This window comes from Salvelinus alpinus, chromosome 9, assembly GCF_045679555.1.
Source record: "Salvelinus alpinus chromosome 9, SLU_Salpinus.1, whole genome shotgun sequence".
NCBI classification, from domain to species: domain Eukaryota; kingdom Metazoa; phylum Chordata; class Actinopteri; order Salmoniformes; family Salmonidae; genus Salvelinus; species Salvelinus alpinus.
Genome location: NC_092094.1, coordinates 18779134 through 18796608, shown reverse-complemented (window position 1 = coordinate 18796608; position 17475 = coordinate 18779134). Strand labels below are relative to the sequence as shown.

The 17475-nt window shown below is 41.8% G+C and overlaps 1 protein-coding gene across 1 annotated transcript in view; it reads right to left on the bottom strand.

The window, feature by feature from the left end:
- LOC139584444 (cyclic nucleotide-gated channel beta-1-like) overlaps positions 1-15613 on the bottom strand; it is a 37075-nt gene extending 21462 nt beyond the window's left edge. Inside the window, 16 exon segments of the mRNA XM_071416292.1 lie at positions 168-190; positions 817-825; positions 2103-2123; positions 2857-3013; positions 3259-3553; positions 4929-5017; positions 5130-5185; positions 7090-7204; positions 7454-7538; positions 7658-7682; positions 13956-14055; positions 14217-14236; positions 14369-14471; positions 14582-14619; positions 14754-14809; positions 14946-15613. Coding sequence (XP_071272393.1) covers positions 168-190; positions 817-825; positions 2103-2123; positions 2857-3013; positions 3259-3553; positions 4929-5017; positions 5130-5185; positions 7090-7204; positions 7454-7538; positions 7658-7682; positions 13956-14055; positions 14217-14236; positions 14369-14471; positions 14582-14619; positions 14754-14809; positions 14946-15093 — 1340 coding nt within the window. The 5' untranslated portion in view covers positions 15094-15613.
- Between the last annotated feature and the right edge of the window lie 1862 nt (positions 15614-17475).

Below are 17475 nucleotides of genomic sequence, written 5' to 3'. Positions count from 1 at the left end.
CCGAGTCAATGTGCAGGGGGTACAGGTTAGTCAAGGTAGGTAGGGGGAAAGGGACTATGCATTGATAATAAACAGCGACAGCAGTTTAAAAACAAAGGGGGGGTTGTCAATGTAAATAGTCCGGGTGACCTGCAATCAGGCCTACCATTGTTGTGTCGTCAGCAAACTTAATGATGGTGTTGGAGTCGTGCTTGGCCACGCAGTGAACAGGAGTACAGGTGGTCTGCTTAAAACATGTAGGTATTACAGACTTGGTAATCCGTCTGGCCCCGCAGCCTTGTGAATGTTGACCTGTTTAAAGGTCTTGCTCATATCGGCTATGGAGAGCGTGTGTCACATATACTCCCTCTCCGGCGTTTAGCTCATCTGGTAGGCCTGTGTTACGGGGCAGCTCGCGGCTGGGTTTCCCTTTGTAGTCCGCAAGCCCTGCCACATCCGGCGAGCGTCAGAGCCGGTGGAGTAGGATTCAATCTTAGTCCTCTATTGACGCTTTGCCTGTTTGATGGTTCGTCTGAAGGCATAGCGGGATTGCTTATAAGAGTCCAGATTAGTGTCCCGCTCCTTGAAAGCGGCACCTCTAGCCTTTTGCTCGGTGCAGATGTTGCCTGTCATCCATGGCTTCTGGATGGGATATGTACGTACGGTCACTGTGGGGACGATGTCGTCAATGCACTTATTAATGAAGCCGGTGACTGAGGTGGTATACTCCTCAATGCAATTGGATGAATACCTGAACATATTCCAGTCTGTGCTAACAAAACAGTCCTGTACCGTAGCATCCGCGTCATATGACCACTTCCGTATTGAGCAAGTCACTGGTACTTCCTGCTTAAGTTTTTGCTTGTAAGCAGGAATCAGGAGGATATAATTATGGTCAGATTTGCCAAATGGATGGTGAGGGAGAGCTTTGTATGCATCTCTGTGTGTGGAGTAAAGGTGGCCTCCTTTTTTCCTCTGGTTGCACATGTGACATGCTGGTAGAAATGAGGTAAAACGGATTGTAGTTCGCCTGCATTAAAGTCCTCGGCCACTAGGAGCGCTGCTTCTGGGTGAGCATTTTCTTGTTTGCTTATGGCCTTATACAGCTCGTTGAGTGCAGTGTTAGTGCCGGCATCGGTTTGTGGTGTTAAATGGACGGCTACAAAAAATATAGATGAAAACTCTTTGGTAGATAGTATGGTCTACAGTTTATCATGAGGTACTCTACCTCAGGAAAGCAATACCTTAATACCTCGCGCACCAGCTGTTATTGACAAATAGACACACAGCCCCACCCCTCGTGTTACCAGACGTAGCTGTACTGTTCTGCCGATGTACAGAAAACCCAGCCAGCTGAATATTATCAGAGTCGTCGAAACATAAGATATTACAGTTAATGTCCCATTGGTAGGATAGTCTTGAGCGGAAATCATCTAATTTATTTTCCAGTAGAACGGATGGTAGAGGCAGGTTGCCCACTCGCCAACAAATTCTCACAAGGCACCCCGATCTCTGTCCCCTGTATTTCTGTCTTTTCTTCACGCGAATGACGGAGATTTGGGCATGGTCTCGGAGAAGCAGTATATCCTTCGTTTCGGACTCATTAAAGAAAAATTCTTTGTCCAGTTCGATGTGTGTAATCACTGTTCTGATATCCAGAAGCTCTTTTTGGTCATAAGAGACGGTAGCAGCAACATTATGTACAACATGAGTTACAAACAATGCAAAAAAACACACAAAATAGCACAGTTGGTTAGCAGCCCGTAAAACGGCAGCCATCCCCTCCGACGCCATTGTATCAGGCCTACTACTGTCGTGTCGTCAGGGAACTTGATGATGTAGTTGGAACTATGTGAGGCCGCACAGTCATGGGTATACATGAGGCGACTAAGGACGCACCCTTGTGGAGCCCCCGTGTTGAGGATCAGTGTGGAGGAAGTAATGTTGCCTATCTTCACCCCCTGGGGGCAGCCCATCAGGAAGTCCGGGACCCAGTTGCATAGTGAGGAGTTCAGTCCCAGGGCTGTAAGCTTTGTGGTGAGCTTAGAGAGCAGTAGGCGAATTGGAGGGTTGGGTGTGTAGGGAAGGGAGGAAGTGATGTCTTGAATAACATTTCGAAGCACTTCATGATGACGAAGTGAGTGCTATGGGTCAGTAGTCATTCAACTCAGTTACTTCCCTTTTCTTTGGCAGGGGATGATAGTGGACATCTTGACGCAGCCTGAGCTGCTGACAAGCATTTTTCTCTGCTCATACAGGAGTAATAAAGGCCCAGTGCACTAATATGGCAAAAAACATACATCATCATCAAAGACAGTACAGTAAAGATATGCAGAAACTGCTTATCCAATAGAAATCCCCAATCACACTTCTAGACGATGTCATGGCGACGCTAGCTAGCTAAGATCATGCACATGTCACCGGGTCGTGAAGAGGGCACGACAAAGCCCAGGAAACTAATAAGATTTCTTATGGGTCCTCAGATCCTCAAAAGGTTCTACAGCTGCAACATCGAGCGCATCCTGACCGGTTGCATCACTGCCTGGTACGGCAATTGCTCGGCATCCGACCGCAAGGCACTTCAGAGGGTAGTGCGTACGGCCCAGTACATCACTGGGGCAAAGCTGCCTGCCATCCAGGACCTCTACACCAGGCAGTGTCAGAGGAAGGCCCTAAAAATTGTCAAAGACCCCAGCCATGTACATGTGTGGGAGGGGAGGGACTTCACACATTTATGGCCAGTTGTCTCTTAAACCATGACCCCAATAAATGCTACATTTAAAATGCTATACAAGTGTAGGGCAGGTGTTTGGAGATAGCCTATGCATTTGTTCTGGAGTAGGCAGGGGACTGAGGATGTTAAGGCTGAGTGAAAACTTACTCTGGGTCTTCGTCTTCCTCCAGAATGGCTTCCTGGCTTTGAATGGACAGTTTGATAAATTGGGCATCTTGCATCTGCCTGATGGCCGTCTCAGCTGTGTGTCTGGCCACCTCCTCCGCCATTTGCACCAAATCCACGCAGCCCTGGGTCATCCTGCAGAGATGTGCACATTGCTGGGATATTACTAGTATGTCATATTAAGCTAACTTTATATAGACAACTTTATTTCTCCTTTAGACTGAAGGGAAACAATTCTGGTTAACCCAATGAGAAGATATGCAACTACTGTTGGATCACCATAACCAGACAATGTGTAAAATAGTGACTGTGTGTAGGCTCCTGTAATATTCTACATAAATTACTTTGAGATATTTGATCTGGTCTGACTCCTTGCTTACCGTTCCTCCATGGTAGCCATAGCTATGCCCTCAGCCTCTCTCTTGATGCTCTCTGTGAAGGGTGTCCACCTGCCTGTCGGAGTCTCAGCATCCTCCAGCGATGGGGTTGTTGACTCTGGGACATTTGGAAGATTCGGTTCAGGCTCATCTGGTTTCAATGGCTGTTTTTGCTGTGCCGGCTGTGCCAGAGCCAACTTTGTTGGCTGTGTCATCTGTGTTGGCACCTCCAGATCCTTCATGTCTGCTTCTACTACTTCCTCCAGAACCAGGTCCACTGCTTTGGGTCTTTTAGAGACTTTGGGACAAGCAGTCATACAGTCATTGTCTGTGTCTGGACTGTTACAACTGATAAGACACCAAGAGTCAACATGGTAATGTGAACAATCCATTGTGTTTGATGTGTAGCATTTGATTTGAGAGGAAAATCTTTGAAATCAACAATTAAAATATGACATTCTCTTATTTTATTTTTCAATTATAAGCAATATGCTTAAATAAATACAATATACAAAATGTTTTGTAAGAATTTAATATCATCATCTCTTAACACGACAAAATATTTCAGATGATATCTTTATTATTTTTATAATATTTTACAACACGTTATTATAATGTCAGGCATACTTTTTAGGCATGATGTCATAATTTATCAACTTATTTATAATAACTTGACTGCCGTGACTCTGTTTGACTCTGTCAGATCAAAATAAACATAATTACAACCTTAGGCCACATTCATAGTTCAAGGCGATGAGAATAGGTCACAAGGGAAAACATGTACAATAGGATTAAGTCGTTTTTGTGTTAGCTTTTTAGTGCAGCAATAATCTTTACCTTCAAAAAAGTAGTTTAATGTGGTATATTTAATGTACAAAAACTATGAGACACAATGTTGCCTGATAGCTCTATGTGTCTGTATGTATTTTCTAATATACTTAATCTCTTAATGAATCCAAATTACTTCAAAGATTACTACAATGAAGACAAGACCCATTTCTTGCTACATATCGACAAGATTTGAACAACTGACATTAACTGACAAACAGTTCATTTTAATGAACTGTTATACATTGACTATACACAATTAAAATCAAACAAAAATATCTGCATTCCATAAAGAGTAAGGTAAGTAAAAAAAATAATTAAGCGATGTCTCACAGCTGCCAGGTTGCTCAGTGGAGCTGTATAAATGTCCAAAATCATCTATGTCGGTAAGCCTGTCTTTCTGCCTCTATCTCTTTGTTCTCAGTCTCTCTCACGGTTCCTCAGTCTTCTTTCTCCTTTTGTTTAAGGGTCTCTCAGCGCTCCCACCCCCCCTGAAACAGAAGGAGAAGATGGACTGAGTTAGGGTCTCTCTAAACCGGACCAACAGAAGGAGAGGGTTACAATCTCTTCTGTGACTTCAACACTTTATGGAATATAGAAGAAATAGTACAAAATAAAAGAGAAATAGTAGGTCCCAAGCCTACACTTACTGCATGGCATATCATCTTAATTAACCTGAATTTGTAAAAATTGCTGACGGGTCTAACTGTGTCTAACTGACTCTGTAGTCAGAGTCCTTTGTGTGATTTTAGATTTACTTGTATTTTGAACTGAGAATGAGGGCTCGGTTTGAAGGTAAGAGGAAGATAAAATGTGAAAAACATACAAAAATAAATATCACGTACCATTCGGCACAACTTCAACATCATCTCTGGATCTCGCGACAGGCTGTGGCATCTTGAAGCCGAGGCCCGTCACGAACCAGCCTACGACACTGTGGGACACAGAGAAACACCTTACTAACGGGCCAAAGGGAACACAGAAACATACAGGTGAGCCTACATTCTAACGGCTGTAGCATAGTGTCGTCTGTGGGTTAAATTTACTTAGAGTTCTGTGAGTCCTCATCTCCTTTGAGGGACTCTGGAGGTGGTGAGAGAACAGAGAAAATGAGAAGACAGGTGTACAACATTAGCATACACGCGTAGCTAGTAGATTTGTATTATTAGGTGCAGGTTTCTTGGACACAGATTAAGACTAGTCCGGGACAGGGCCTGCAAACCATTACAGACTACAAAAGGAAGCACAGCCGAGAGCTGCCCAGGGACACAAGCCTACCGGACAAGCTAAACTACTTCTATGCTAGCTTCGAGGCAAATAACACTGAAACATGCATGAGAGCACTAACTGTACCGGAAGACTGTGTGATCACGCTCTCCGCAGCCGATGTGAGTAAAACCTTTAGACAGGTTAACATTCACAAGGCCACAGGGCCAGACGGATTACCAGGATGTGTACTGCGAGCATGCGCTGACCAATTAGCAAGTGTCTTCACTGACATGTTCAACCTCTCCCTGTCCACGTCTGTAATACCAACATTTTAAGCAGACCACCATAGTGCCTGTGCCCAAGAACACTAAGGTGACCTGCCTAAATGACTACCGACCCGTAGCACTCACGTCTGTGAAGTGCTTTGAAAGGCTGGTCATGGCTCACATCAACACCATCATCCCAGAAACCCTAGACCCACTCCAACTTGCATACCGCCCCAACAGATCCACAGATGATGCAATCTCTATTGCACTCCACATTTCCCTTTCCCACCTGGACAAAAGGAACACCTATGTGAGAATGATATTCATTGACTACAGCTCAGTGTTCAAGTGCCCTCAAAACTCATCAATAAGCTAAGGACCATGGGACTAAACACCTCCCTCTGCAACTGGATCCTGGACTTCCTGACGGGCCGCCCCCAGGTGATAAGGGTAGGTAACAACACATCCGCCACGCTGATCCTCAACACAGGGGCCCCTCAGGGGTGCGTGCTCAGCCCCCTCCTGTACTCCCTCTTCACTCTTGACTGCACGGCTAGGCACGACTCCAACACCATCATTAATTTTGCCGATGACACAACAGTGGTAGGCCTGATCACCAACAACGACGAGACCTGGCTGTGTGGTGCCAGGACAACAACCTCTTCCTCAATGTGATCAAGACAAAGGACATGATTGTGGACTACAGGAAAAAGAGGACCGAGCACGCCCCCATTCTCATCGACGGGGCTGCAGTGGAGCAGGTTGAGAGCTTCAAGTTCCTTGGTGTCCACATCACCAACAAACTAACATGGTCCAAGCACACCATGACAGTCGTGAAGCGGGTATGACAAATCTTTGGAGGGAGTTGGAGGGAGTTGAAAGTCCGTGTTGCCCAGCAACAGCCCCAAAACATTACTGCTCTAGAGGAGATCTGTATGGAGGAATGGGCCAAAATACCAGCAACAGTGTGTGAAAACCTTGTGAAGACTTACAGAAAACGTTTGACCTCTGTCATTGCCAACAAAGGGTATATAACAAAGTATTGAGATAAACTTTTGTTATTGACCAAATACTTATTTTCCACCATAATTTGCTAATAAATTCATTAAAAATCCTACAATGTGATTTTCTGGATTTTCTTTTCTCATTTTGTCTGTCATAGTTGAAGTGTACCTATGATGAAAATTACAGGCCTCTCTCATCTTTTTAAGTGGGAGAACTTGCACAATTGGTGGCTGACTAAATACTTTTTTCCCCCACTGTATATTGCTATTTTTTACTGCTGCTCTGTAATTACTTGTTACTATTATCTCTTATTCGTATTTTTTTAAACTGCACTGTCGGTTAGGGGCTCGTAAGTAAGCATTTCACTGTAAGGTTGCATGTGACTAATACAATTGGATTTGATTTTGCTTTGACTAGAAAGTTATTTCAATTGAAATCCTCCATTGAGTAGGTTTCATACTCCAGGACTAGGCTTTTAATCTATGTTGAGGTAACTGGCCTCAAACATTTAAACTCTGCTTCTACCTTTGTCAAGAGATGACCTCTTACCCTGGGCCTGTTGGGCCTTACTTAGGGCCTCTATGTAGCCTGCAGGGAGCATCACAGGCTGAGGAATAGCATTCTTAATCCAGTTAACCACACTGCAATGCAAGACAGATGGGAAGAAAACAGATAGAGGAATAAAGAGATGGTGGTAGAAGCCAAGTGGCAGAGAGAGACGGGGGGGAGGGGGGGGGGGATTAGGATTAAGATACATTTTGTCAGCGTGATGGGGTGAAAGGGAAGTTACTGAAGTTGAATTTGGCTGTGTATATGTGTCTGTCCAGGTGGCAGAGGAGTGGGGGGGGGGGGCTGTACAGTGGGGGGAGGCGTGTCTCTGTGTGACTCACTTGGGGGGGAACTGTGGTATCTGATCCTCCTCCTCATATTCTGAAAACATCTCCACCACAGGTATATGTGGGAGGGGCTCTGCGTCTAGAAAGAAAATAGACCAATCAGTGACCACATCAATAGTGAGTCAAAGCAGTTATAACATTTGTGACATACCGGTACACACAAATGGGATTGCTGTGTGACAAATTTAAAACACATACCAGGCACATCTTTCATGTTATAAACCTGAAAAAGAGAAGTCAGCATTTGATTGACAGCAACATAATGTGAATAACTCAGCATCACAAACTTTCATTTTTTACAATGGGGATATTAAATATTTACCATATAGTTGTTTTGATCATTTTATGTTATTACATTACAATAGTTTAAAATGCTCCTCTGCTGTCCAATTATACATTTATTTTTAAATGGGCTATTTGGTTATGAAAGGGTGGTGTTTTAAAGGAATTATGATTCTATTTATATAAATTGTAAAACAATTTACAATTTGAACCGTATCTATATCTATCAAAGCAATGCTGTTCAAGTTTTCAAACCCAAATCATCAAATGTACACTGAGTATTCAAAACATTGAGAACACCTGTTCTTTCCATGATATGACTGACCAGGTGAATCCAGGTGAAAAATATGATCCCTTATTGATGTCACTTGTTAACCTGTCTAGGACAGGGGTTCCGCTAGCGGAACTCCTCCCACATTCCACTGAAAAGGCAGAGCGGGAAATTCAAAAAACATTTTTTTTTTAAATATTTAACTTTCACACATTAACAAGTCCAATACAGCATTTGAAAGATAAACATCTTGTGAATCCAGCCAACATGTCCGATTTTTTAAATGTATTACAGCAAAAACACCACGTATATTTATGTTAGCTCACCACCAAATACAAAAGAGGACAGACATTTTTCACAGCACTGGTAGCATGCAGGTAGCATGCACAAAGCCAACCTAACTAACTTAGAACCAACCTAACTAACCTAGAAACAACTCCCTCAGATGACAGTCCTATAACATGTTACACAATAAATCTATGTTTTGTTCAAAAAATTTGCATATTTGAGCTATAAATCAGTTTTACATTACTGCTACCATCATAGCTACAGTCAGAAATAGCACGGGAGTAGCCAGAGTAAATACAGACACCAACGTCAACTACCTAATTACACATCATAAAACATTTCAGAAAAATATATGGTGGATAGCAAATGAAAGACAAAGATCTTGTGAATATAGCCAATATTTCCGATTTTTTAAATGTTTTACAGCGAAAACACCACGTATATTTATGTTAGCTCACCACCAAATACAAAAGACACAGACATTTTTCACAGCACCGGTAGCATGCAGGTAGCATGCACAAAGCCAACCTAACTAACCTAGAACCAACCTAACTAACCTAGAAACTGCTCCCTCAGATGACAGTCCTATAACAATGTTACACAATAAATCTATGTTTTGTTCGAAAGATGTGCATATTTGAGCTATAAATCAGTTTTACATTACTGCTACCATCATAGCTACCATCATAGCTACAGTCAGAAATCGCACGGGAGTAGCCAGAGTAAATACAGACACCAACGTCAACTACCTAATTACTCATCATAAAACATTTCAGAAAAATATATGGTGGATAGCTAATGAAAGACAAAGATCTTGTGAATACAGCCAATATTTCCGATTTCTTAAGTGTTTTACAGCGAAAACACAATATATCGTTATATTAGCTTACTACAATAGCTAACACACAGCAGCATTGAATCAAGGCAAACGGTAGCGATAGCACAGTTCGACAGATATATGAAATAGCATCCCAAATTGGGTCCTTATCTTTGTTGATCTTCCATCAGAATGTTGTACAAGGGGTCCTTTGTTCAGAACCGTCTTTGTTTGGATCCAGAACGAACTATTTCCCTCTTGAATTAGCAAGCACACTGGCCGTGCGGCGCTAACCTCTCCTTCTTGAACAAATTCCTCCAACGCATCACGTCTAAAGTCCCGAATAAATTTCAATAATATAATTAAACTATATTGAAAAAACATACTTTAGGATGATATTGTGACATGTATCAAATAAAATCGATGCCGGAGATCATATTCACCTATAACGACGGTTTTCCAGGAGGCGATTCCAGGTCCAACTTCGCGCCTTCCAAAAAAAATAATGGCGGACCTCTCACTCCAAGAGGTTGTATTCAATCCCAGAACGAGATAATCAAGTCATTTCTGCTCTCACTTCCGCATGACACCCAGGGGAAGGTGTATGACGTGTTTCTACAGTCATAAGTGACATGCCCTTTTATAGACAAGCTCTTGAAGAGAGACCTCGCTTTTGGAAATCTCACTTCCGGATAGGAAATGGGCTGTAAAAAGAGTTCTGTTTCACTTAGAGAAATAATTCAAACGGTTTTAGAAACTAGAGAGTGTTTTCTATCCAATAGTAATAATAATATGCATATTGTACGAGCAAGAATTGAGTACGAGGCCGTTTAAATTGGATACGATTTTCCCCAAAAGTGAAAATAGCACCCCCTATCCCAAAGAAAGCCACTTCACTCAGTGTAGGCGACAGGTTAAAGAAGGATTTTAAGCCTTGAGACAATTGAGACGGATTGTGTATGTGTGCCATTCAGAGGGTGAAGGGGCAAGACAAAAGATTTAAGTGCCTTTGAACAGGGTATGGTAGTGGGTGCCAGGCGCACCGGTTTGTGTCAAGAACTGCAACGCTGCTGGGTTTTCACGCTCAACAGTTTCCCGTGTGTATCAAAAATGGTCCACCGCCGAAAGGACATCCAGCCAACTTCACAACTGGGGGAAGCATTGGAGTCAACATGGGCCTGCATCCCTGTGAAATGCTTTCGACACCTTGTAGAGTCCATGCCCCGTCGAATTGAGGCTGTTCTGAGGGCAAAAGGATGGGGTGCAACTAGTCATGAAATTTTGTCAGCCGGTGATTGTCAAGCAAATAACTGCCGGTCTCACAGTAATTGACCGTTAATTAGCATAAAGACGTTTGGCATCTCCTGGCTTCCACGCATAGCCTACAAGCCACCAATGCAGACTTTTGGAACATCTACATTTTAAAAAGTGTAATAAATCCATTTAGTATAGCCTACACCATCACAATAAATCCATTATTTATTGTAGACAGGTCTAAAGAAACATGATATGAAGAAAATGTAGTCTATTTCAGAAGAACAGAATAGCATACTCTGAGTTGTCCTTATGTTAGGCCCTGATATGGCTGTGCCATATGGCTGTGGGCTACACTAGTTCATTTAGCAGACAAGATTTGTTTAGAATTCCGTGACATTCTTTTTTATTATTTTATAGTATGAAGAATACAATTGAACATATAAAATAGAAAGGATATTTTCTCCAAACGATTTCAAAAGGAAGTGCGCACATGCGACTATTCTGTGTTGAGCGGTTATGTCACGTTGTCTAATGATTGGAGACAGGCGCAGGAATACGTAATAGGGTTTTTTATTTACTCCACCCAAACAAAAGAGTGAGGTGTAAACCTCTAAATAATACACAGGACGAGGCCCGTAAAAGAAGTGCACAATAACATACTAATCAGGGGGAATGGGAACCAGGTGTGCGTAATAAGACAAGACAGCCTGGGGTAGTGAATCCAGTTCAGTGACGCCTAGAAAGCCGGTGACGTAGATCTCCGGAGCTGGTGAACGGAATGAGCAGCAGTACCGGGGGATCCGTGACAGGTTAACAAAGAAACTGGTCCTATATGCTTAATTTAGAGTTATTTATGCAACTTTAGTTGTGATACAAACGTTGGGCTATATGTTTAGATTTTTACTACATTCTAAGGCTGCATGATGGTACTGTAATGATGATTTTAAAAAAGTTGCAAGATGCACACACTTCATCAGTCTCTCATTCACAATTTGACAAGCACTTGAAAATAATCTCACCAGACCTCGAATTTCCCAGCGGCATTCCCCTTGTGTGGCCGTTATGCCCCCTAAAAAACCAATGCCTTTTGCGGCCAAAGTGGCCGTTGTGCCCTTTAGCTGAATGTAATAGGCTAATCTTAATTCCCTCTTCTCAGCTGCGGTGCCCTGAAGCACTTCTCACTCACATGGCTCTCTCAGATGTAGCCAATGCCCGTCATGTGATCGGGTCCTACTCACAGACATTTCAGCTAAGAAGAAGGCTACAAGTGAATGAAGACAGACACATCGGGGACGCACTGTTAGAACTGTCCACATTTAGCTACTTTTAGTCAGCCAACAAGATGAGTAGGCCTAACGATCAGCAAAAGCACAAGCCTATGTCAATCTACTATCCCTCATAATACAAAAGTTGACCTATTCTATTGGTCAACTTGTCCTTCTGTGCAATAAATAAATATTCCAAACATACTCCCGAACAGCTTAAAATGTAGATAGGCAATTTTTTCACATTATATGTGCAGAAATGCACACATGGCAGTGGGATATAAGCGCAAATGTTCCAAAATGCAATCAAACACTGTTCTCGAAAGTGACTGCAAATGTGATTATGCATGTAATGCTTTATTATAAAGATGCATTTTTAATGGTGAAAATGATCTTCCCCAAACTTAAAACTCACCTGCAGCCTATGTATACCAATTAGTCTCTACAGTACACTGGTTATAAAGCGTATTAATGTGCTTCATTTTAAGAAGTTATTTGGCCACTTTAGTTGTGATACAAACCTTATCAAAACATATAGAACTATGGGCTAGGCTACATGAGGTGTGCGACTATGATTTGAAAAAGTCGCAAAAAAAGGTATGCACTGTTTCTTGCCTTATGCTGGGCATCATTCACAAGTGATAGGCTAATATTGTCACCCATCAGACTATTCTTAATTTACTGTTGTCTTTACATATTCTAAATAATATATGTGTGAAATGAGTTTTGATTTAGAAAGGACCATTATCGTGCACCTGTCTCGGAAAAGGGGCATGGGAGGAGAAGAAAAATGTAATCTATGCACTTAAATAGCGAATGGAGGATGCTTTTCCTGTGGTTCATTTTCATGCAAGACAGGAGGAAGGCTGTACTCCTGTTGTAAAGAGAAGCAATGTGCTTAATATTATTAGTAGGTCTAGCCAAAAGAACCAGCACCAAGTCAATGTGCGGGTGTCAGGTTAGTCCTCCTCTTTTTAATAGAGGCCATCAAAACTATGTTTTCTCACGCGATTGCATAGCTATAGAAATGTTGCACAATTTGAGCTCATGGGCTCTCATGAAGTGTTTGATGAGATTTTCAATTACATTTGCATTGATGTCAGAGAGATTAGGGGCGGCAGGGTAGCCTAGTGGTTAGAGCATCGGGCTAGTAACTAACTACTAATGAGCATCAGAGCTTGGAGAAGCGTAATTAGCGTGACTAAACGGTGATGTGGAATTTTACTGCTATCATGATTCATGATCACCGGTGTGGCGGTAATACGGTCACCGTAACAGCCCAAGGTGCAACTCAATATTAGAAAGGTGTTTCTAATGTTTGGTATACATCTTACAGATGTGCAATACCTCAATCATTGATATCATTTGTCCTTGATTTCAACATTTTATTCTATCCTTTCATTAAAATAAGTGGTTGATGAAATGTGAAGCTTTAGAGCAAATACTATTCGGGATTGATTGAAGGTGTTGATTGAAGGTGTACGACTACTCAGACCACTAAGGGGGTGGGTGGGTGTCCGGCCCAGATACAGCCCATTACATAGCTGTACTTACACATGGCTCTGCGATAAACTCATGTGTTTTAAGCAAATAGAGGAACATAAAGGAGAAAAGATGAATTACCGGTATTAGAAAATGAAACTCCAGCACAATGGAATTCTTGTTAGACAACTGGACTTTCTTTAACTGGACTTTTTTTGTCTAATCAGCACCACCCTGCTGATTTCTGAAAGCTGAACTAGAATACAATTCAAACTACAGTAGCCGGATCTGGGGAGAGACTGGTAAGCCATAACCGCTCAATGCTTTTAAAAGGGTTCAATGCTTTTAAAACGAACAGTTGGCATACTATTAAATAAATAATTACATCTAACCGTTACTGATGAGATGATGATGAGATGAAGTCTATAGTGTCTTAACACCCTTGATATTATCACAGACTATTTGTTTATAAACCTCTCTCATTTGTAGATCTCTGAAAGCCCTGTGAACAATTTTCTTTGATTAAGCTAGTTATTCAAAAGCCTGTTCTAACATTATAGACCATCTCCGGTTATTCATCAAGCCGGGAGCAGAATTAGGGATTTTAAGTGAGAATATTGAGTTATCATGGGGAGGTAAGGGTTTAATGTAGCATTAATGTAGTAATCATGTTTTAATGAAAGTGGAGCACTTTTAAAGTTATTATACTGTTTAAAAGCCTTGAGGCAACCTGACAAACATGATTTTTATAAGCTATTTTTAAGAACAAAGTCTTTTAAATCATTGAGCACCATGTGCTCTCCTGAAAACAAAGCTACCATGACTTGGTGTCACCTCTGTTTCATCCTCCTCTCGAATATCCTCTCTGTACTTTTCATCTGGCTGGGGTACCACTTTACTCAGTCCATCTGCAATCCACTTAATCACCCCATTCCTGTTGGAAAGAGGACTCTTCAGTCAATTTATAGAACTATCAAACTTTTTTCTTTTTGTTTTATATATTTCCACATTTCAACATACCTTGTATATTACTTCAAGAAAAAAATTCTACAGAATAAACCAATTCAACACTTTGATAAAGTCCTCCCTTCATACCTTTCATCCTCCTGCAGTGACTGGTGGATTGAAGCAGAAAGTGGAGGGAGAGAATGAAAGAGTCACACATTAACCCTTTATACAGCAACAAAAAACATTCCACTGATGAAATCACAGGCTGACTGATACAGGTAGTGTTGTCTGCCTCTAACCCTGGATACAGAGTTGGATCTGCTGAGGTTAGGTGTGCCTGCTGGTTGAGGAAGAGCACTTGTGAATCCATTGGAGAGCCAGGTCATCACTCCACTCTGAATACTGAGAGAGAGGAATTACATCAATAAAATCATCACTTTCATCATCATCATTGGTTGAATACTGTATGCAAGCAGACCAACCAGCTCACAGGTCCAATTTAACACACATACCTGTTGTCCTCAGAAATATCATCTTCCTTCTGTTTTGCCTTGACTGTTGAGAAGCATTTACATGAAACAGAAGTGAAGACGAGGATAAAAAAAATTCATACGCAATTGTAAAACACACTTATTCACAGTTATTTCATTGTGTTACAAAGCTACGATACAATGTTTGTAGAACAGGAGCATTACCTTTTTTCACTTCATCTTTAGACACGTTTCTCTTTGGGAGAGAAAGATTAAGAGACACAATCAGGTAATGTGAAAAGGACAAAAGTCATAAAGAAAAAAACGTATCTTTGGTAATATCATGTGAGTTTTTCAGATATACATGTGTGTTGATCTGTGAACAGGCATGATTAGTGTGGTCTTACTGGTGCGGGATTGGCCGTCTCCTCTCCCAGAGAACCAAGGACGTCAGGGGGCTGAGGAACCACCTTCACCACCCAGTGAAACATCCTGAGACAAAGGCAAAGACCCGGACAACAGCTCAGTAACACCTGCCGAGGTGAGCATTCCATAATATGAATAAACCAGATTTGTTACTATGGTACCTTGAGGTCAGACAAAGTCAGAATGTCAGATATGCTATAATGGAACATAAAACTATTGAAGGTTAATCTAGTCAATCTAGAGACCATACTGATTATAATAGTCACGATCACATACAGTTGAAGTCGGAAGTTTACACACACCTTAGCCAAATACATATAAACTCAGTTTTTCACAATTCCTGACATTTAATCCTAGTAAAAATTCCCTGTCTTAGGTCAGTTAGGATCACCACTTTATTTTAAGAATGTGAAATGTCAGAATAATAGAGAGAATTATTTCTTTCAGCTTTTATTTCTTTCATCACATTCCCAGTGGATCAGAAGTTTACATACACTCAATTAGTATTTGGTAGCATTGCCTATAAATTGTTTAACTTGGGTCAAACGTTTTGGGTAGCATTACACAAGCTTCCCACAATAAGTTGGGTGAATGTTGTCCCATTCCTTCTGACAGAGCTGAATCAGGTTTGTAGGCCTCCTTGCTCGCACACACTTTTTCAGTTCCTCCAGCATCTTCACAATGTCCTTTGCTGTTGTTCTGGGATTGATTTGCACTTTTCGTACCAAAGTACGTTCATCTCTAGGAGACAGAACGCGTCTCCTTCCTGAGCTGTATGACAGCTGCGTGGTCCAATGGTGTTTATACTTGCCTACTATTTTGCCTACTATTGTTTGTACAGATGAACGTGGTACCTTCAGGCGTTTGGAAATTTCTCCCAAGGATGAACCAGACTTGTGGACGTCCACCATTTTTTTTCTGAGGTCTTGGCTGATTTCGTTTGATGTTCCCATGATGTCAAGCAAAGAGGTACTGAGTTTGAAGGCAAGCCTTGAAATACATCCACATGTACACCTCCAATTGACTCAAACAATGTCAATTAGTCTATCAGAAGCTTCTAAAGCATGACATCATTTTCTGGAATTTTCCAAGCTGTTTAAAGGCACAGTCAACTTAGTGTATGTAAACTTCTGACCCACTGGAATTGTGATACAGTGAATTATAAGTGAAATAATCTGTCTGTAAACAATTGTTTGAAAAATTACTTGTGTCATGCACAAAGTAGAAGTCAAGAAATTTGTGGAGTGAAAAACGAGTTTTACTGACTCCAACCTAAGTGCATGTAAACTTCCAACTGTATCTCTTAAAATGTTTTAAATAAAATAAAATGTTATTAGTCACATGCGCAGAACACAACAGGTGTAGACCTTACTGTGAAATGCTTACTTACGAGCCCCTAACCGACAGTGCAGTTTCAAAAAATAAGAATAAGAGATAAAAGTAACAAGTAATTAAAGAGCAGCTGTAAAAAATAACAATATATACAGGGGGGGGGGGGGGGGGGCCGGAACAGAGTCAATGTGCGGGGGCACCGGTTAGTTGAGGTATTATATACATGAAGGTAGAGTTAATTAAAGTGACTATGCATAGATAACAGAGAGTGGCAGTGGTGTGGAGAGGGGGGGGAAATGCAAATAGCCTGGGCAGCCATTTGACTAGAGCTGTTTAGAAGCCTCTTGGACCTAGACTTCGCACTCCGGTACCGCTTGTTGTGTGGTAGCAGAGAGAACAGTCTATGACTAGGGTGGCTGGAGTGTTTGACAATTTTTAGGGCCTTCCTCTGACACCGCCTGGTATAGAGGTCCTGGATGGCAGGAAGCTTGGCCCCAGTGATGTACTCTCTGTAGTGCCTTGCGGTCGGAGGCTGAGCATTTGCCATACCAGGCAGTGATGCAACCAGTCAGGATGCTCTCAATGGTGCAGCTGTAGAACCTTTTGAGGATCTCAGGACCCATGCCAAATTTTTTCAGTCTCCTGAGGGGGAATAGGTTTAGTTGTGCCCGCTTCACGACTGTCATGGTGTGCTTGGACCATGTTAGTATGTTGGTGATGTGGACACCAAGGAACTTGAAGCTCTCAATCACTGCAGCCCCGTCGATGTGTATACTGTATATTACTAAAAACTTGCCTGTTGCCGACCCCTGATTTACAATGTCATGTCAGATCTTGTGGGGAGCTTTGACTTTGGCTCTTGCTGGCAGCAATTATGTTGTTGTGTTTTGGCCAGGTCAATAAACACTCTCCACATGTTGCTTCAAGATAACAGTTGACAGTGCTTGAGCCTGTGATCAAAACAGCATAGCTACTTGAATATTTTAACGGAAATCAAGATCAATGAAGCGTCAGTCACATTGTTCGGCAAAACCTGACTTTGACTGTTAAAGAGATGTTTAAATAGAATAGCATGTTGCAGGGCATAACGTTCAACACCACACCACTAATAAACTGCTTTAGAGGACAAGCAAGTTAACGCAGAACAGAAGATGGGAACAAGAGCAAGAAAACGTATT